At 35.4% G+C, this 21,655-nt stretch overlaps 1 protein-coding gene across 13 annotated transcripts in view; it reads left to right on the forward strand.

Annotated features, from left to right (window-relative positions):
• Nucleotides 1-20,509, forward strand: part of CCSER2 (coiled-coil serine rich protein 2) — a 186,962-nt gene extending 166,453 nt beyond the window's left edge. For 3 of the 13 annotated variants that reach the window (XM_072756382.1, XM_072756381.1, XM_026005759.2), the window contains one exon: nt 15,714-20,509. In XM_072756382.1, coding sequence (XP_072612483.1) covers nt 15,714-16,532 — 819 coding nt within the window. In that variant the 3' untranslated portion in view covers nt 16,533-20,509. Of the gene's footprint in view, nt 1-2,734; nt 2,868-8,239; nt 8,280-15,713 lie in introns of all 13 variants that reach the window. The other 10 variants (XM_072756389.1, XM_072756388.1, XM_072756390.1 and 7 more) reach the window with 8 other exon arrangements.
• Nucleotides 20,510-21,655: the final 1,146 nt, after the last annotated feature.

The following is a 21,655-nucleotide window of genomic DNA, read 5'->3' on the forward strand; positions in this document are numbered from 1 at the left end:
CTTTTAGGGAATAGGTTTGAAATGGGCTTGGGTTTGGAAGGCTTGGTAGGAATTAGGTAGATGGGGGTGGAAAAGTGAAAGGGAGACTAAAGTAAAATGAGTAATATTCTTTGCCTTTCTAGGCATAAACTGAAATGACAGCTCTTCAACCAATTCAATAAACAGGAGCCCCTTGGCAGGAGCAGGCATAGCTATTTACGTATTTCTTTCACAAGATTGTCTCTCTTTCCCTCTCATACTCAAGCCCATCCCAGAGATCATGATTTATTGGTCTTGGGTGAGTAAAGATGGGTATCATTGTTTTGTTTCTAAAATTCTTAGGTGCTTGCAATGTGTATCCAGCCCTGATATTATAGCTTCATCTCTAGTTAAATACAATAATTTCATTTATGTTTTAATAGCTTTATTTAATTCAGTTTAAATCCATAAACAATTATTTAGAGTCTGCTGTGTGTTAGGGACTGTTAGGCAAACAAAAAAAAGTAGGACATTGAACATCCTTTAAAACTCCTGCCAGGTTCTAGGTATTGTGGCAGATACTTTGACTTAAGTTATTTCAAAGAACTAATTCAAGAACATTTAATACCAAGTTGATTGTTTTAAATGCCATATAAATAGTTATAAAATTAAAGGATAACCATGATTGGAATGGGGATAATGATTCTATGAACTTTCTAAAAACTGAAAGAATCTTAGAAATGAACCATTTTGTCTTAGTCTATTTGGGCAACTGTAACAGAACACCATAGACTGGATGGCTTATAAGCAATAGAAGTCTTTATCCCACAGTTTTGGAGGTTGGGAAGTCCAAGAGCAGAGATACCAGCAGATTCAATGTCTGGCAAGGGCCTGCATAGACAACCATCTCCTTGTGTTCCTTTTTGGTGGAGGGGGCAAGAGAGCTTTCTGGGGTTTCTTTTATAAGGGTACTAAGATTACCATTCATGAGGTTCCACCCTGATGACCTACTTGCTCACCTCCCAAAGTCCCTACCTCCAAATACCATCACACTGGGGGAATAGGTCTCAACATATGAAATTTTGGGGAAACACAAACAATTCATTCTGTAGCACATTCCAATCCTGCATCTTACAAATGAGGAAACTGAGGCTTACAGAAGATTAGTGACTTTTTCAAGGTTTCAGGACTTAGGGAAGATCCAAAGAAAAACAGTTCCCCGACTCCCAGTTAGTACTATTTTCACAAACCTTCAGAGAGAATTTATTTCTTAGAAAAGGAATCTCTGACTGCTGGTTTAGCTCATCTACAAAATACCCATCTGAAAGTGTGTTTACCCAGTTCAGTGGGTAGAAGCTTGGCCCTGGTGAAACTCATAGCAAAAGTACATGTCCCTTCTTGGTTGAAGACTTGTTTTGTGTAAAACTTTTGAACTAAAACATTTCTGAAACAGCAAAATACAATTGTATCATGCTTATCTTTGGAGAACACTTGGGATTATCACCCTATTAAATATTTTCTAAGCTCTTTTCACAAATATCTGTGGCTAAATTACTGGAGAAAAGACAATAATTTCAGAAGATCAGATTATGATATACTAGGATATTCTAAAAATAATTAATTCCACATGATTTCTTGGAGCTATTTTCCCCCTTCATTAACAGAGAAAGTGGATCATTTTGTTTTTTATAGTGAGCCAGTATAGCTATGATTACTCTTATATTTAAATAGTATCTGATTATACTGAACTGAGCCAAGAAATATTGATACAGAAGTGGAAAAAAATTTTATTTGAACCAGTGTTTATTAAATCTGTAAACACCAATAAAAACTATATTAGTAATTTTCTAATGAATTATTTCTATGTCAGATTAATTCATCTGAAAAATTATGCTTACCTTCTTTTGCAAATTGAACTGGATATGATGATGATGATTTACAGCTTATTTTCCTTGACAGTTTTGTTAGTGTTTTAGTAGTTTTATTTGTGGTTATATTTTAGTTGGTGAGGGAGCTAGGAACCGACCTGAGACCCAATCTGGTTCTATTTATGAGACATTGAACAAATTTTTTTCTTGATAACCCAGTTTTATCTGGAAAGTGAGGAAATTGAAGTAAATGCTATTGCAGATATATTCCAATTCTGATAATGTTATTAAGTAAATCTAAGAAGCCATAAGTTACTCATACTAAAAAAAGCATGCATGTTTAACCTGTGGCCTGTATGTCAGATTCTTGACAATACTTACTCTCAAAACATCCTAAGTCTTTTTAATGCTGTGTTGGTTCTGCTATCTTCAGCCAATGTTCTTTATTTCACCTGCTAATCCTCTGGAAACCTATGATTTAAAAAGAAATGAAAATTTTTTGTATGATAGTTTTTTGTTGCCTGATTTATAATTGATGCAATTTCTGTGTTTGACGATTAAAACTCTATCTCCCCTTTTAAATGCTTTCACGTTAAAAGACTGGGATCTGCTGTTTAAAAAAGAACTATATGATGATAAATGTAACCTATGCCAAAAAGAATAATATTTTATTTCTTATGTATTACTATAAATACTCCGGGAAAATAATTTTTTCTTACAATATTTGAAAAAATACCTAGGTTTGGTATGTTGTATTTTTAATCATTTGAACTATCTGTGTTTAAAAAAGAATGAAATCTGTCTTCTTATTAACACTATTGTTATTTTTTTTAAAGTATGACTTTGGTTTCTCTATTTTTCGGTTCCCTTTTTTATTATACCTCCCTACCCCATCTCTCTCTGCACAGGGTGGGTATTGTGCTCCCTCCTTCTCTTCTTGGCAGGGCTCCTTCCAGGGGATCCCACGGACTGTTCCGCCGCACCGCAGACAGAGTGAGTCTGTGTCTCTCACTCCTCTCCTGCTCTGGCTTCCCGTTCATGGTATTTCCCCTCTGCATGACCTGTCCCTCCCCCAGCACCCCGCCTCCCGTCCAGAGTGACCTGCAGGCATGTGCTAAACCAGCACTTCCTGGGCTCTCTCCTATTAATTAACCCTTCCTTTGACTGCATGTGAATAGACTTCTACTTAGAGCCTTAGGAGAACTACCTGAAGTTAATTTCATTCTAATGCTGTTTAAACCTATTGCCAGTGGCCCTAGACCTTCTGACATGCATCTGCCTTAAATGTATTTTCTTTTTTTGTGACCTTGAGATATATGAATAACAATTTTTTATCTACATCAAAAATATACATACTGTATACAGTGATATGAACAGATGCATACTGTTTGAGGGAGCAGGCTTACTAGACCATTGCACATTTCTTTAAATATTACCTAATCAAAAAGCTGTGATTGCATTTCACTGTCATCTAAAAGAAGTCTTTAATCATTTAAAGGACTTTTTTTAACGACTAATATGTTTTTGTAATTCATCAGCTGCTTTACAGTCCAGAAGAAAATGGCTTCTGAAAATGCATGGTTTACTAACATTTCTAATGATTTAGTAATGGTTTGACTTTAAAAAAAAAAAAAACAAAAAACTTTGTTTACATTGAATCTGCTTTCCAGAACAGTGTTTTATTATTTATATTATGTACTTAAGTACACCTGGTAAGTTGGTTATATTTTATCTTTTTTGAAAAGTCACCCAAAAAAAGCTAATATTAATAAAAAAGAGGTATTAATATTGTCAGTCAGTCACTTTTATGCCTCCTCCATGGATTTACCCTGATTTTTTATTCAGATCAGTTTTTCATAAATTATCTTTATCCATGTGAAGTATCAAAGGTCCCAAAGGGAGAAATTTTAAGCAGTTTAAAATTAAGAATGTGATTTATTTAAATAAAAATTCATTTATTGAATTAGGCAAAATTACGAGGTATCAGTGTGAATTTGAGACAAGGTTTGAGGTTTATTTTTTGACTTTTTTGCCTTTGCTTCCTTTTTATGCTTTTTGTTTTAAAGAAAAATAGAATAGAAAGTTTGTACAAGCTTTTATATCAAATTATTTAGTAGCAAGTTAATTTGTTTAGTGGAAGCAGTGAGAAGAGGGATTCCTTCTCTTCCTCCTTTTCCATCTCCTACCACTTTTGTAGGTTTCCCTTTTACTTCTCTTGTCTTCAAGTACTTCCCTTTCCTTCCTCCTCTCTGTAAGTATTCCTAGCACATAAGAAATCACTTTAACCCGCTAGTGAACTAATCTTTCAAAGGCAGCTATAACAGGATAATATATTTTTAGGCTTATAGCTAGTAAATTGCATCATTTGACAGATTTACCTCAGATTAACATCCTTGCCTTGAATTTGCTCTAGCCCCTTTTTAGTTCCTGTCCTCTTTCTCTGCCATTCTTCTACCTCATTCTTCTTCCCTTCAGCTAGCTATAATGTGGAATTGAAGTTTAAGGTTGATTATTCTGTATTGCAAACAAAGATTTACGTTTATTTTAAAAATATGTCACTCATTTCACTAGTTTCTTATTTGTATAGCTTTAGAATTTTCTGGTCCTTTTGTTTAGTCGTTGGCCCTCCATTTTCAAATGTTTCTTCCTTCTTGCCTCTTGGGTTAGAGTTGCCTTTTTCATTTCCCAACTATGAAGAAGCACTGTCTTGCAACCCTATCAAGATCTGTCTTTCTGACTTTTGTAAATCAAACCTCCTTTCTCCTCATCTTCAAATTAGTAAGGAGAAAGTTTTGGTTCTCTAGAATTTGGATGTGTTAGCCACCTATCAGAAGATAATTCACAGCGTAGTCTTGAGTAAGTTCTAACAGCTTAGGTAAGAGAACTGTCCCTGGAACTTGATCATCGAGACTTGTAGAACTCCTTTATGGAAAGTGATAATTTTCCATAGTGTTCATGGCTTTCTGATATTTCTTACTGAGCTTGGGAAGATTCCTAAAGGAAAAATATGTTCTAAACACTACACTATTTTGGATTTATCCTGAGAACAGCTAAAGCAGTTTACTAATAACATTATTATTATTGTAATTTTAAAAAATATTTTAAATTTCTCTAAAATGCAGAATTTTTATAGAATGTAAAATATAGAATTATATATAAATTATATAAATACAGAATTTTAATTTTTAAAGAATATTTTGAATTTTTCTAAAATAGAGAAAAGAAGGGTATGGAGTCCAATGGTTTTTCAGAGGGTTTTGGATAGATCTCCCCTTCCTACACTAAACTTAGTGAAATAATATTTGTCTCCATACTTAGTTAGTATGTGATTCAAAGGGCTGATTTTTGGATGGGTTAATTCTGTAAGTGATGGTAGATAGTGGAGAGAGTTCTCCTTTATTATAATCTGTTTCATTAATAAGTTCTTTCTGAGGCCCTCTTAACATCAACATAAGTGAACTGCCTTTTCTTCTAAATGCAAAAGTCAGGCAGGCTTTAATAAGGGCAATCTGGTTTTGTTTATGTTTTTAATTATAAGAGTAGTAGATCTTCCAGCATAACGAGATAGCCTGTTCTGGATATGTAGAAAGTGAAATAATTAATATTTACAGGGAATGTTTAGCTCTGGTCACTCAGGAAAGCTGCACTGGCCAAGAATGTTCTTGGTGAATTTAAGAATAACTCTAGAAAAATGGAGAAAAAAGAAAATCCTGGTCTTCTTATATTTTTATCTTTCTCAGGAAATTTTGACTTCCATTTCTTTTCTTGAGTATATCACCAGTCTTAACTTGATGCTTGTCTTCTAATTTCAAATTAAATTTTTCTCTGGGTTATTAGAAAATATCTAATTTTAAACATAGAAGGGGTCTTTTTCTTGTCCTGACTTCACCTTTTGTCCGAATTGACTTAACTAACATTGGTTTAGTCTTTTTGATTTCCAGCTGTGTAAAATTAGGAAAAATAAATAACCTACCTCAGAGTAGGAAAATTGAATAAAAATAATGGCTTTTGGCAGGTAAAAAGCCCTAATCATAATCTCAAGTAGCACTTCTTGCCAGATCATATGCTTTTAGGAATACTTGATTTCTCCAAAAGTATATTTTGAAGTAATACCTACTTCTTGTCATGCCTAAAAAGACTATTAAATGTGCTCTTTAACACCTTGAAAGGATTCACAAACCTTATGAACCTTTACCTTTCATGTGCAATCACTTAGATGAGACAAAAATAGTTTTTAAACAATAAAAATAATGTAAGTGCATCTACATTAATAGCTCAGCAGTTTCTTGATGTAGTGTTAGTATTGCCTGACTTCTAAATTTATGTTATGGTAACTATCTGCATTCCACCCAGAATTACATTAAGAATGATGATTACATTTTCTTATATCCTCCTCTTCTTTTTATAACCCTCAGAGAGTGTTTCACATACCTTTTTGACAAATGACACTTAAGAATTCATTTTATATCACAACCCAATACATGTTTACTAAACGAAACTATGTACTTACAACCCCAGCACACAAGTGTATTTGAAATTAAGATAAAAGTTGAATGAATAATACTTTCTCTTAGAACATATAATACTCTCATATTTTCTTCTTAAACTTTTGGGTTTTTTTCACATAGTATCATTATATGAACATTTTGGTTTAGTAAATATTGAAAGTATCATTTTAATGGGTACATGTTAATACATTATTATGTGACTGTACTATAATTAATCTTTTCCTATTGTTGGGCATTGATGTTGTTTCCATTTTTCCCCACTAAATAGAGATACTCTTGCAATGCCATTTATACTTGTGTATAGATCAGTATCATCATCTCTCTTACATAGATTCCTGGAAGGAGGTTGCTTAATCAAAGGGTTTGTGCACTTTCTAGAAACACTTGATGTGTATTATTGAACTGCCAAACGTGTTCATAAGGCATATGTTAATGTGGCTCACTCTGATTGGCTCTACCATGTGACTGTAATCAATTTTATATGTAAGGGTAGCATTAGCTTCAGTGCTTCAATGAGAAATTAGCTCTGGGAGTGACTTTTCATAAAAATAAAATATTTTCAGTGAAATGGAAACTGGGATAACTCAGTAAAAATTGAACAAATAATATAGAATATGACACTGTCCATTTTTGCAGCTAATTCCAAGTGCTGTTTAGTTTAGTCATTGGTTGATTGACTAGAAATGTGCATCAAACTCATGGTCCAGGAGGCTGTCCCATAAACTAGTTTCTCTGGGCACTTTGCAATGATGAGAAACACAGCAGTTGCTGTTTTTTGTATAAGCCTTTTACAACAACCTGCTCTGTAGATTGTGGAATTGTTTTGTTAGCTGTATTTGTTGTACCATATGCCTGCAGTATCTTACTCTGGAGAACTGTATCATGTGATATTGATCACAGCAATGGAATGGTACTATTATGTTTAGTTTTGTTTTCTGAACTACTCTGAATCCCAGAGGTTAAATGCTAATGGGTTCTATGTCTTAGAGATAAAGACCCATGAAAATTAAGCACCTCACACTGATTGTGCTTGGGTAATAAATGCTTATTACTTAAGTGAATGTTAATCAGTGTGATAGTTTTTAAACAAGTTAACTGATCAAATTTAAAAAGCCATTGAACTCCTTATCTCAGAATTTGTTTATATGTAATTTCTATTTATCAATCAGCTATCTTCTCTAAATTCTCTGAGATCTAGAGGCACCGTTCTGAGATCTAGAGGAATAAGAGCATTCCTGATTCCCAGAAAACTTTGGAAGCTGTGATGGGTTAATGTGAATTATACAGCAGAATTCCTTGAATCTAGTTATATTAGGGATCCAGTCATGTCTTCCATCTTTGTAGTGATGTGAGGATAAGTTAGAACATCATATTTAAGACAGACATACGTGAAGATCAGATTATACTTTAATTGGTCTTTAATGCAGCAGTTAATAATAAACGTAAACTAATGTTGAATTATATTTAGCTTATAATGTGCAAGACTTTCTGAAATTATTAAAGAAATTTCTACTTGATTTGTAAGGGATTACATGTGCTAAACCTTTTTAGATCTTTGGAGTATAAATATTGTGTCAAAATCCTTTCAGTACTTTATTTGGTAAGATTCTTCAAATGATTCCTTTTAAGTGTGAGAAGTTTTATATATTTTGTTCTGTGATTATGAATATTTATATTAACTTGCAAACCTCTTTAGCAAGAGAGTATAAATTTATTAAAAATGTTTTCATTTTACATAAATATATTAAATAAAATAATACTGCCTGGAAAAACACAACAAAAGCTAAGCAAATACTGTTGGCTGCTATACCCAGTCATGGCAATTCCTTGGTGTTGTGTGTGGTCTCTGACAACCATTGTCCTGTCTTTTTCTTGTCTCTGCTCTCCCATTATGCCATTGGCAAGGAGTTGAGAAGTTAGTCCATTACTTCTCTGACAAAGCGTGGTACAGTACAATTTCAGATTTTTTCCTACCACCTTCCTCATAGTTACCTTTTGTTTTTGTTTTTTTTTCCAATTTGCATGATGCATGTCAGAGCCTGCATGAAAATACAGGCATGTTACAGATGGCTCCATTTCCATCTTATAGCTTAAAATGTATTTAATGATAATAATAATAATAGTAATAAACTTATACGTACCAAGAAAATAATTTGAGGTAATTCCTGTGTCTGCTATGCAGTAGCATTATTATGCATTAGAACATTTCCTGCTTTCTACCTTACACACGTTGACATATTTTTCTCAGTCAGGACTTGTTGTTCCTAGCTGCCATCTTATCTTTGGTAACTCTAGAAGAAAATGTTTACAGAAACTGCTATGAGTATTTTTTCTTATGCTAATACTAGAAATCTTTCAAATGGTAGGACAACAATAAAGGTGAAGTTTTTCTCAGTGATGAATGCTAATTTGCCTTTTCTTGTGTTCAGTGTATTCCTCCAGTAGGGCACTTGGAACCATTTTTTTCCCACAAAATATTGTTGCATATCGTGACTTGAGTTTGGTGTCTAAGACTTAATCTGTGTAGGATAGATCATCTGAGGAAGAAATAGGACATTTTCCAGGAAAGTTAGTCCCTGAATGTTGGTATTGAATTTTCCTATTATGTTTTTATTTTTTATTTATTTTTTTAAGATTTTATTTATTTATTCATGAGAGCCACACAGAGAGAGAGAGAGAGGCCGAGACACAGGCAGAGGGAGAAGCAGGCTCCCCGCGGGGAGTCCAATGTGGGACTCGATCCCAGGACCCTGGAATCAGGCCCTGAGCCAAAGGCACATGCTCAACCGCTGAGCCACACAGGTGTCCTGCCTATTAAGTTTTTTAAATAATCACCGTGCTATACTTGCGTATTCTGAACATCTGTGAATTCATTGGAATTACCCACATAACAGAATAATAGTTTTAGTGCCGCATTTTAAGTTCTCTGTTCCGTTCAAATTGTGGCTTTACTATTTGCTAAAGCATGTGAATTTCAATATGTTACTTAATTTCTTTTAACTAAGTTTACTCATCTGCAAAAATAAGACAGTACTTTCTACTGAGTCTCTTGTGATAAACAGAGATCACACACGCAAACTTACATATAAACTTAGTGTTTGACTATTTACCCTTGGAAGAAGGGAAACTGTTCTCCCAGAGCCCAGAATATAGCATTTCTCAAGTATTTGTAATGTGTCAGGTACTATATAAAGCACTTTGGTAGGCATGTTATCATTTATTATTTACAACAATTTGGTAAGGTGTAAATACTGTTACTATCCTCATTTATAAATTACGAAATTCCATCTCAGAGTAGTAAGACAATTTACCAATATCTCACCAGTAGTAAGTGATGGAGTCAAAACTCAAACCCAGGTCAGTCTGATTTCAAAAGCTAAGTGGTTCAGTATTGTGTTGTACTAGCTCTGCCATATAACCGTATATAAATTCTTTCTGTACTTTAAAGTGCTTTGCATGTCCTAGCTCTCTTTTATCTTCAGGAAGGCACTTAAGGAATCTTGACTTCTGTATCATATCAGATATGCCTGCATTGGGTTTAAAACACTTAGATATAACTGACATTACTGAAATACTATTTGAAGCCTAGAAAGCTCTTACCGTATAGCAACTAGTTTTTATTCTGCTATAAAACTTGCCTTTTCTATTTCAAAACCCTGTTACAAAAGGACAATGGCTTGAATTCATCATTCTCACACCTTTTAATAATTATAGGTGACATTTATTGAGCACTTTTGATATGCTAGGAGGTCCTATGCTAAGTGTTTTACGTGTATAATTATATTTAGTTATTAACATTAGAAATGGAAAATTGTTGAATGCTTGTTCAGAATTTTCCCAATTTATTTCATCCAGAAATGTCTGTCTGTAGGTAAAAAATAGTTGTAGCTTAGCTAGTATCATGGGAGGTGCTGTGTCCTGGTTAATTTATAATTCTTCCTGCTGCCCTTCTAAACATTAATCATTATGCTAACCCCAAACTTGTTTAGAAAGAACATTTTTTTTTTCTGTTATAAGATTTTTCATCAGTGTTTTTTTTTTTAACTTGTTTTTATTGGTTATTAGCGCTGCATCCCTGACCTAATAGGAAAAGTATTATTTTGATTATTTATTACCAAAGAAGCAGTTCTGGAATATACCAGTTACTAATATTCATTTATTTATTAATTTATCTAGAAAATGTATATTTAATCCCTGCTATGTGCCAAATACTAGGAACACCAACTATAAGAACAAATAAAGCTTGGTACATACCTATAAGGAACTCGTATCTCTGTTTATTTTTGTAAGCAGCCCAAAATAGACATTTAAGATTATCAATGAGGAGCCTACCAATCCCTTGCACAGTTACCCAGTAGTACCTGTGGCACTCTTGACCTTCATACCTGTAACCGTTGCCTCTGAGAATTCTCAGAATGGTGTGCTGAGGTGATGTATCTAACTAAAGTAAGGCATGAAGTTGCTGAGTCTGGTTAGAAGCGCTTAGCTCTGCAAGGGTGGAGGACTAAAGCTCTATGTATTTGTGACTACAGGCTGTTTCCTGAAGTCTGCCCCACTCCCCAGTAGTGGGATTCCTTTTGTCCTGAGTCTTCTGGGCTGCTGAGCCCAGGAAATGAATGGGCTGGTGGACTACTTTTTTGGATACAGATTAGTACTTCATCATGCATCTCCAAAGCAAGAAACCTGTAGCTCATCTTGAATTCCTTCCAAGTAGCTGCTTACTTGACCACTTAAAAAAAAAAAAAATCTCTTTTACCCTTTTCAGTTTTGCTTTCAGTGTATTAATTTTAGGCCCTTATAATTTTTCATCTAGGCTATTAGTAATAGCATACTGCCTGGCTGTTCTGCTTACAATCACCCCTCCTGAACATTGCTCACTAATTCCACCAAAATAACATCCTAAATATATATATATTGGATCTTACGATTCCTCTGTTTAAATTTATCAGTGTTAGTCAGAACCACTTAGCCTGACAGGAGTTTCTTTATGCGCTGTCCCTTGCCTACGCTTTCCCGCCAGCACTGGGATCTCCCAATTCAGTCTAACAATTTGAAGTTACTAAAACATACCATATTCTTTTTTTGCCTCTGTGTTTAGCATGTGCTGGTGCTCAGCACTGAGTGTTTTTCCCTTCTTGTCTACTTGGCAAACTCTTAACTCATCTTAAAACTCAGTTCAGATATTGGTGATTCTTGGATGCCTTCTATGACCCATACAATCAAGCATATTTTTCCTTTTGTTCTCATATGTTGTTATGCTTGAGACATGGTCTCATCATTTGTTTACGTATCTCCCTCACTAGGTCTCTCAACCTAGTGACCGGTTCATCTCATAAGAACCGCATTGTATTCACCTCTGTATTTTTCTGTACCTAGTACAATGCATGATGTATTGTAGACATTTATTTTGTTTTGTTTTTTTTTAAAGATTTATTTATTTATTATAGACATAGAGAGCAAGAGAGGGAGAGAGAGAGAGGCAGAGACACAGGAGGAGGGAGAAGCAGGCTCCATGGCAGGAACCGGACGTGGGACTCGATCCTGGGACTCCAGGATTGCGCCCTGAGCCAAAGGCAGGCACTAAACCGCTGAGCCACCCAGGGATCCCCCTATTGTAGACATTTACAAAAAAAAATGAATAAATAGTCTTTGATATTCATTCCCGTTGGTCTTATCCATGAGAATATGGGATCATTTTTTATTTATTCAGAATTCGATCTAAGGGTGTCTGAGGGCATAGAAGCAGTAATGAATGTGGGCAGGAAGAATTGTTAATATCTTGCCTTTGTGTTAATATAGTTGAATGTTCAGAAATTAGGGAAAATTGTGCTGCAAGCGACAAGGTCTCAGAAATGCATCTTTGCTTTGTTTGGTAGAGGTTAAGAGGCAGTTTGTCATTTAACTCGCCAGCAGGTAGCTAATGACAGTTCAGTCCTTAGTGGGTAACCAGTTCTATGCAGTCATCCACCTTGAGGAGAAGTTGCCTTGGTCCTCACTATACTCATTTCTCCATCTTCTTTTTTTTTTTTTTTTTTTTAAGATTTTATTTATTTATTCATGAGAGACACACAAAGAGAGAGGCAGAGACAGGCAGAGGGAGAAGCAAGGAGCCCAATGCGGAACTGGATCCCCAGTCTCCAGGGTCATGCCCTGGCCTGAAGGTGGCGCTAAACCACTGAGCCGCCCAAGGATCCCCATTTCTCTATCTTCTTTAAAAGACTTTTTTCTTATGGTAGTGGAATTGATTTCCAAACTAATTTTCAAATAAATAATAAAACAGGACATTTATTTGGGGATAGGGAAATTAGATCACACTGCTAAAATTAACTTTTAATAAAAATACAAAATCTGCATTATTTATAAAGCATTTAGAAACTACTAATTTATTCACTGTAATTAAGTAATAGGCGTCTTTTATATAATTGTTCAATATAACTCCTCAGATGAGTCATTTTTATTATTTTAAAAAACCTTATTATTTTTAAATTCTTTAATATTTGATATGCAGCTTTATTGCATTTAGTACATGCAGTACATCTTCCTGCTATACTTCTATTTAGTTTTCTGATAAGCAGTGGTCAATTGAGTAATAAAAGTACACTAGTCCTCTCTGCCACCACCCCCATCCAAAGCTTTGCTTTATTTGGTTTCAGTTAACTGCTGGTTATTTTGGAGGTTTTTTTTAAGATTTTATTTATTCATTCATGAGAGCCACAGAGAGAGAGGCAGAGACACAGGCAGAGGGAGAAGCAGGCTTCCCGTGGGGAGCCCAATGCGGGACTCGATCCCGGGACCCAGGATCATGCCCTGAGCCGAAGGCAGAGGCTCAACCACTGAGCCACCCAGGTCCCCCATCAGTTACCTGCTGTTGACTGCCATGTGGAAGCAGATGATTGTCCTTCTGACATATTGTCAGATCAATAGTAGCCTAATGCTATGCCACAACTCTTACATCATTCACAACTCCTACATCACTCACCTCTGTTCATCTCATTATGTAGGTCTTTTATCATCTCACATCACAAGAAGAAGGATGAGAGAGACCACATTCACATAACTTTTACTATAGTAATTGTTGTAATTGTTCTTTTATTATTAGCGATTATTGTTAATCTCTTATTGTGCCCAATTTATAAATTAAACTTTATCATAGGTATGTACGTATAGGGAAAAACATAGTAAATACAGAGTTGTTACTACCATGGGAGGTTTGGGAACATATTCATGCAGATAAAGGGGGGACTACTATAATGAGAATAGGACTAATGGATAATTTATCTATAGTTCACAGTGCTCCTTTTCTGGACGTTTGGCTGTCTTAATCTTAAGTTTAATACTTAATTAGGAAATCATACCTTTTTGTGCTTTGAGCTGATAGCACATCTATACCTTTTTTTCGTACTAGCAATAGGTATGTTACAATGAAGTCATTTTTAAATTGTTACTGACATTTTCAAAGGTCTTAAGTTGCTTTAAGATTTTTAACTCAAGATTAGAATATCTTTTGATATTTTTGAAGGTGAAAAGGGAAAGCAAATCCCCATTTCAATCAACCTTTCCCTTCTTTGGTTGCTTTTTGATGCTGCACCTTTCCCTTCTTTGGTTGCTTTTTTTCCTTTTGGTAGATTTTGGCTTGCTTAATATGGTCCTACTCTATATTTTTACTAATCTTTCTAAAATGTATGGTTACTTTGGCACTGTCATTTTTTTCTAGGGATTCCCAGCCAATTGTAATTACCTGGTGATTTTGGTACCTTCCTTCTTGAAGGTATTCATCTCTGTGTGGTTTATTGTGGAAATGCGCACTGCCTTTGAAGTTTAGGACATTAAGCTTGAAACTTGAATAAGACATTTAGCTTAAATAAACTGAGATGGCTTATTTGTTTTAAATATTCTAAAATAAGAGTTAAATGTAATACTCTATATGAATTTTAAGTAGTCATTGTCTTGATTTTACTGTTTTTTTAAATAGCCTGTTGGCCTTAAACCATCCTGGCCAGCCATCCCTTTTCAAGTCATTGTACTTGGCTCTCCATTATCTGTTATCCTGCCCTAATTGGCCTGACTCTCCTGGCTCTGCAGTCATCCTCCAGTACTGGTTGAGGAGGTGAAAAAGTGACAGAACACGAATGATGCAGTGTAAATAGATTTGCCCCTTTCATTGGAGAAATCAGAGATACGGTGTATATTTATTTGTGGATTAGCATAGCAAAAAAAGAAAATATCAAAGTCTGTATTTCAGAGCCCTTTGGCAAACTTTTTTATATTTTCAGTCCATATTATTTAATAGAGCATGTGTATGTATTGTGTTTATACATTGATAACAATAGGCTCTGCCCCATATGCTTTAACTATTTGGGCCATTGAAAGAGAACTTTCTTTACTGACTTCCCAAAAGTAATAGTAGTAATTACATGTTTGCTCTGATTTGTATGGAATATGATCACACAGTGAGCTCCAGAAAAGTGTGTGTGAGGCACATTGACCTAAAGAGTTTTGCTATTATAAGCTTCTCAGCTTTAGTTCAGATTAGGGGTAATTTCAAATTTGTTTTACTCTGAGTTGTTTATTCAAAAGGCTGATCATTTCAAATTTTAAATGGGTGTTCACTCTTGGGAAGGTTAACTGTTCTCCATTTACCAGAACCCTAGTTGATCCCTCATATGGCAGTGAGACAGAACAAATAAGCTGTGAAAACATTTTATTCTGAAACTTTTCAACAAGAATGTTAAAGATAGGTTAATATTAGCTAACTGTATTGACCTGTTTTTGTTTGAGTAATTAGAATTTCACGTCAACAAGAATATAACCAATCTAAGCCTTGTTTATCTGTTGGTTGATTTTAACTTTGATAGAAGTATAGCAGCTTGACACTTTTAAATTAATACTTTCTCTAGCCAAGTGTGTTAAAGTGTTATACAGCTTTCCTTAAAAAAAAAAAAAAAAAAAAAGTCTTCAAAATGGGTAATATTCCAAATGATCACAGTTTTTATCTGTGGTTTATGAAGATTAAATCAAAGTGCTATAGAAATCATTCTCTCAAGCTATCTTACCTATAAGTTTTAAATACTTAATGAATCAAGGCAGGAAATCTTTTTTCTACAGTAAATAAGTACTTTAATATTTTTCTTTTCCCCTGTTTTATTTTTAATCTTGTTTAGTGTTTATTGCTTGTATCATTTTTTGTTTGCATTATCACTCTTGTGTGTCATGAATTCACCTGAATATTGCCCTTTATTTTTCAATTAAAAAAAAAAAACCCTCACATACTTCTTATATTAAAACATAAGTATCAACACAGCTTAATTGGAACTTATATTAATTCTGGGTGGCATATGTAAAATAAATTGTTGCTTAATATTGTTTTTAATTTTAATAGCCTCAAGTACTACAGCCTTCCAGCAGCCTTCCCAGACCCACAGACCACGCCCAGGGAAAACTAATAAAGCCGCAACATATCGAGGCCCACAGTGAATCCACAATCCAGGGCATACATCAGGGTGTTGCTCATCTGGATGAAAGCTTTACACATGGCTTACAACAAGAAAGCAGCTATGATGTGGAAGACCGGCCTTTTTCTTCAAGCCCACAATTCACTGAGGATGTGGCTGAGAGTACACCTTCTGAAGCAAACTTGAACATGACCATGAATGCTCAAGAGCCTTATCATTCGGCAAATAATCAAATTAGTGACGTGCAATTTGTACCTACTTCTCTTCAGATGCTTCCCCAGTCAAGTGCAGTAGACCAGACTAAGAGAGTTGAAAGAAATCCGTCTTCACTGGAGGGCTACACATCCCAGCCCAAGTCTTTACCACTTTTTAAACCATCTGTCTCAAATTCTTTGGTACCTCCTCCAGTTTCTGAATCCTCTCCAAGTAGGACTCCCTCTTGTAAAAAGTCACCAGTAATCACACCATGCAGTTCATCAAAACTTCAGCCAACATCTAGTCAGACAAATCTTGCAAGTAATCCGAATCCAAAAGCATCTAAGCTCCGCCCCCCTTCTGGCTCTTTCAGACAAAAACAAATAAGCAACTCCCAACTAGAGCCTCAAAACTTCCAGGCCAAGACAAGCATCCCACGGCCACTAATAAGAAGAAAGGAAATCATGCAGAATCTGAACGGCAATTTGAATTCTGGGGATTGTTTGGCCTCTAATCGATACTCCCGTCTTCCTAAACCAAAGATACATTAAGTACATAGCCATCACCTGCCAATTTGTTTTTTTTAAAAAAACAATCTGTTCTGTAATAGCTTTACGTGCAGTTTGCTACCATGACGGAGGTTCCATTGAAAGCTTGCAAATCTTAAAATTAAAATGTGGAAGCTTCTAATAGTTTGGCTCTTCCATTTTATATCCTGGTTGATATATTTGAGCATTTGAGCGTATTTGTCTCAGGTAAACACAAAAGTTTGCTTACCCATTTCAGCGGCCTACAGCGGGCTCTAATCATGTTATCCATCCCTCTGCACATCAAGAAGTCCCCGATATCCCATGTAGCAGGCAAGCAATGTGCTTTGTTCATTTAGCCTTTTGAAGGCCTGTATTAATTGTGGTTCTCAGAGCCTAACCCCTTTTCACCTGTGTCTCCTGTGAATATGGTTACTGTTTTAACTAAAGATAGGGTGATAATTGAAGATGGTAGACTGTAAGTAAAATTCTGGCCAGTGATTTGTGTATTCAAAAGGTCTATGCAAAAGCTTTATGATGAATAAAAGATCAGGCTTTTAATGGGAAGTCTATGTAAGTTTTATTTTTCCTTGCTAGGATCAGCCAGTTAGTCTCAGTATTTATTTATTTACCAAATTCCCCTGGCTAAAAATGTTTCATGTGATGTAAAAACCAATTATATGTTGCTTGAATGTCTTGTTTTGCAGGCTCACACACACACACACACACACACACACACACACACACACACAATTTCTATTTCTTTTTGCAACTCCATAAGTTTCAGAAAGCCTGGGTTGCATCTTGAAGCCTGTACCTAAAGATGTATTCATTTTGTAACATGTATTGTTGGTGCTAGAGTTTTGCTGGTAATTGTTTTGAACCCTATAGGCTTATGGATCCAGGATAGCTGTTTTAAGGTTCCACAGCGTATATTTTAAATTAAGTCTTTATTATAATATTTATATTTATTGACTTTCTGCTAATATCTGGAGACTGGAATAATGGACTTGAAATGTTTGCACAAACCTTTGATGAGATATAAATACCCTAAGGACAGGGATTGAAACTATTTTCTATAGCAAAACAGTTAAAGTATTTTGAGAATAATTATAAACTTAGTAAGACTATCTTGAGGAAGCTGGAACTCTTTTTTTGTTTTTCTGAGTTTTCCAGGTTTCCCTTTTATGTTGGTATGTTTGAATGGCAGTTTCTTGAAAAGTAGATTTTGGGATGAAAAATAGAATTGGAGAGGGGACATTGTGTTTTATTATAAAGTATTAAAAGCTAGCTTAATGTTCTAGGAAGGTAGCTGGGGAACCACTTAGGGACCATATGCACTAACCTAATCATGCTGCGGGCCACTTGTCAGATGGTTCAGTGAATTTGACCTCTGTTCTCCCAAATCATGTCATCTTTAGGCTGTTCACCTGTTGCTGCTTTAATTAGAATTAATGCTTTTCCGACAAATAACCTTTTACAAAGTTAATCTTTGTTGTGATCAGCTGACCAAAAATGTACCATAAGGGATTATGACCAAGAAGTTAGTCACTCAGAGTTCTTAAAATTTCACTTTAAAAAATGTACACTGGTGAAATTGCCCCTTTTAGGAAAAACAACAGCAAGTGCTTTAGTGGAAATTTTGAAAGAGCCGTTTACTGTCATTTTGGTGCAGTCTTCCCTTACCTACCGGAGGACCATCCGAGTGAATTTGCCATTCACTGCATACAAAAACCATTCTTGGATTTGGTAGCAGGTGAGCAACACAAATCTAGTCTCCTTCAACAGCACATTAGTTGGAGAAGCACTAAAGTTCAGAAAGGTTTTCACATAGTCCAGATATTGTTAAAGTGCTCAGACATATCAGCAAAGCTCTCTGTTCATAGAGGCAAGAAGTCATGGCTGGCAGCCGTAAGTGGGTACATGTGGTGTTGTTGCATATTGAGGAGAAAGAAAACTGATGTCATATATTGCAAATGGAGTATCACACTGTATTTTCCTAAAGTACACATTGATGAATTAATTTCTGGTTTATTTGGAAGTTAGTGTAGACTCTTGTGAAACATTATTTACAAATAAAAGTTTAAAACTTTATTTTTAACTAAACCCCCTAGTCTGGGGGAAATACCTTTGTTACATAAAAATGTTGACTCCTGCAATTTTGTTTATTCCAGTCTTTTCCCTGCTCGATTTTTTTTCTCCCTGATGAATTTACAGAAACATTAACCCATCAGTTTATCAACTTCTCTGTGCTTTTGTTGAGCCTCTGCCTTGGCTCAGCAACATAATTATTGGAGCCTAATATATTTAAGAGAAAAATTCTAGGATGCTTGTGCAAAACAGGTTTTGCCTGCAGTTTGCTTTTAAAAACTGCATGAATATTTCTTTAAAAACTGCTCCATAGTCCAACGTTAAGTGAGAAATGAGGTGAGGATGTAACTTGCCTGAATAATCAGGGGTCACTCTCAGATTTGGCTTGATCTCTGTTTAGTGCTTCTATAAGTCAACTCTGTGCCGAATCCTCCTCTACGGGAACTCGGATCACTTTTTTTTCTGAGTTCTTATGATTGCAATGAAGATGGCTGCAGTATATGAATTGTAAATCCTGAAGAAAAAGTTTTGTGGGGGTTGGTTAAGTTTCACATTTGTGAACGAGAAAAGTAATAGAGCATGTAGAGTTAGACATTTGGCTGTTGGTGGGTGGATGTTTGTCGAATTCTTTAGAGAAAGCTTGGCCTAAGGAGTTCATCAGTACAGGTGCAGATGATTTTAAGGCATTAAACAAAGGATTAAATAGTTGTGTATCATTTAGAATGTTTCTAATAACTGAGACCCTCTAGCATTTTTCTTCTGGAGTCTCATTTTCATTTGTGCAATGTTTTCAGGCATATAGACTACTGTTCATTGTATTTATATAGATGTTAGGGAATTTTAGTAAGTATTCTAACAAGTAAAAATCTGAATAATGAGAGAAAGTATCAGATTTGCACTTTAAATGAGCTTAATTGCTTGGAGTTGTGCCTGAAATATCGAAATGCCTCCTCTTGGGCGTGGCTTTCTTTGTTGAAACGAATTTCTCTGTAATTGTTGCTGTTTGAAGTACAGCCTTTCACAGAATTATATCCTCAGCATGTCACTTTACTCATTAAAGCACTAAGTTCTTTGAATGTTTCATGGTTCCCTGAAGTATTTTACTCAATGCATCAAAGAGAACACGATTCCCCCATAGCTGTCACTTCTGGGTCTTCCTGTCACATAGGTGATGGTTACAGACACAGAAGTGCACTTTTCATTTCTGAGCAGAGTTGTCACAATGATTTCCTGGTCTCTGGGGCACGGACGATGTGATTTGGAGTCACTGACTAAGCCTGCAACGAAGTTCAGTAAGACTGCAGCATCGTTTCAGTTCACTCTTCACCTCACACAGTAGTTTTCGTGTTTATAAATTAGTTCGGGTGGTTATGTTTGCATGCCTAAGCACACATTCGAAAATTAATTATAACTGTAGTACAAATACCTGATGTTTTTCCTTGAGGATGATGGCCTTGCTATTTTTTCTTAATTCTGATGCTTGAATTCTATTTTCTAATTTTCTTTCCACACCTCCCTTCAGTTTTTCTGCTGCAGCAGTTTGAAAGAATACACTCGGATAAATGATTATGATGGTGGGTGCCAATCTACAATTATGCTGTCAATTAAAGATACGTCATATATTTTAACTGTGTTGGGGAAAAGCTACCCACTTTCTCCTCATTAGAGCGTCACCATAACAAAATAACACTGACCCTAAGAATTTAAAGTCTCTAAGTCATCACTAACTAAAAACAAAAACGCCACAGTCTTTAATACCTGCAGTATTGTTTTCCCCATTGATTTTAAAAACCAGAGTAAATACTGTATATTAGAATTTGCTTGTAAAATGAGTTATAAAAACTGGATGTAAAGTCTCTTTCCTGAAAATGTTGGCATAGTAAATAAAAATAAAGTTCATAATTATAAAAGTTTTCTTGTCCTCACCACTGCCTTCCATAGTGTACTTTTTCTTGGATATCTTCTCCACAAAGATCCAAAGTGTGATGTTCACTCGGTTGATTTTCAAACTCTGTGTCATGTTACACACTTCCTTCTACACACACATCACACTCCAAATCCTGATTGAGTAGGAGGCAAGCAATAGTTCAGCGTTTCCACAGACTCTATAAGTGATCAAATACATCACTTTCCATTTTAATCAAATGCCTGCTTTTTAGCTCAGAAAAATATTGGGATAACGGATAATTTTTACCTAAAGTAATATTAGCATCTTGAGTGAGGAATGCTGCATACAAGAGGAAGACATTGTAATTTTAATTATTTTTTAAACCTGTACAAAAAAGCTTGAAGCAACAAGACTGTTTAACGAAATTTTACATAATTTTTAGGAACAAATGGAACAGGGTCTTTATCATTTATTTTCCAATTTAACTATATGTAATAGTCATTATATCAAAGATTTAGGAAGTTGACAGTGATAGGATTAATCCAAGATGGTTATATAAATGCAGGAAAAAGAAGGAAATTTCATTACGAATAAATCTGATAATGGCATTTACTACCTCCTAAGACCTCTATCAGCTTTAGGGCCCTCTGCGTTTATTAGCAAGTACTTTCTCAGACTAACTCCAGGTTCTTTTTTACGCTGTCACCAAGTGTAGTAATTTCATTTGTTTCTCGTGCTCATTCCACATTTTCCATTCTGAACATCTCCCCCTCCCCCCAGAAAAGACAAGTACATGCTGAATCTGCTCCTTCTAGTAATGGGGTTTAAGGAATTTTTGTAGCTGCCTGAGGATGTCCGTCCCTGTGCGAGCCGCCTGGTGAACTGAGGTGAACACCACACGGTCCTCGGCTCCTGGAGCTGCGGAGCCACAGGTGGTTTTTACCTCACACGATCCTGCTCAGGAATGCCCTACTTCTCTTTTTTAGAGCATGACCCTAAAACTCCTCTCCCCTCACCTCACTTCATTCTGGGTTTTAACTGCCTGCCACCGTTCTCATCTTTGCTCCTGTATTCCTGGCTACATGCCTTCATTTCCCTTTGATAATCTGATTTAATTCAGGAACTTCTTTAGCCATATCAGATATTCCTAAATTCTCTGCCTTTTCTT

The sequence above is a fragment of the Vulpes vulpes genome, chromosome 4 (assembly GCF_048418805.1).
Source record: "Vulpes vulpes isolate BD-2025 chromosome 4, VulVul3, whole genome shotgun sequence".
Taxonomy (NCBI): Eukaryota; Metazoa; Chordata; class Mammalia; order Carnivora; family Canidae; genus Vulpes; species Vulpes vulpes.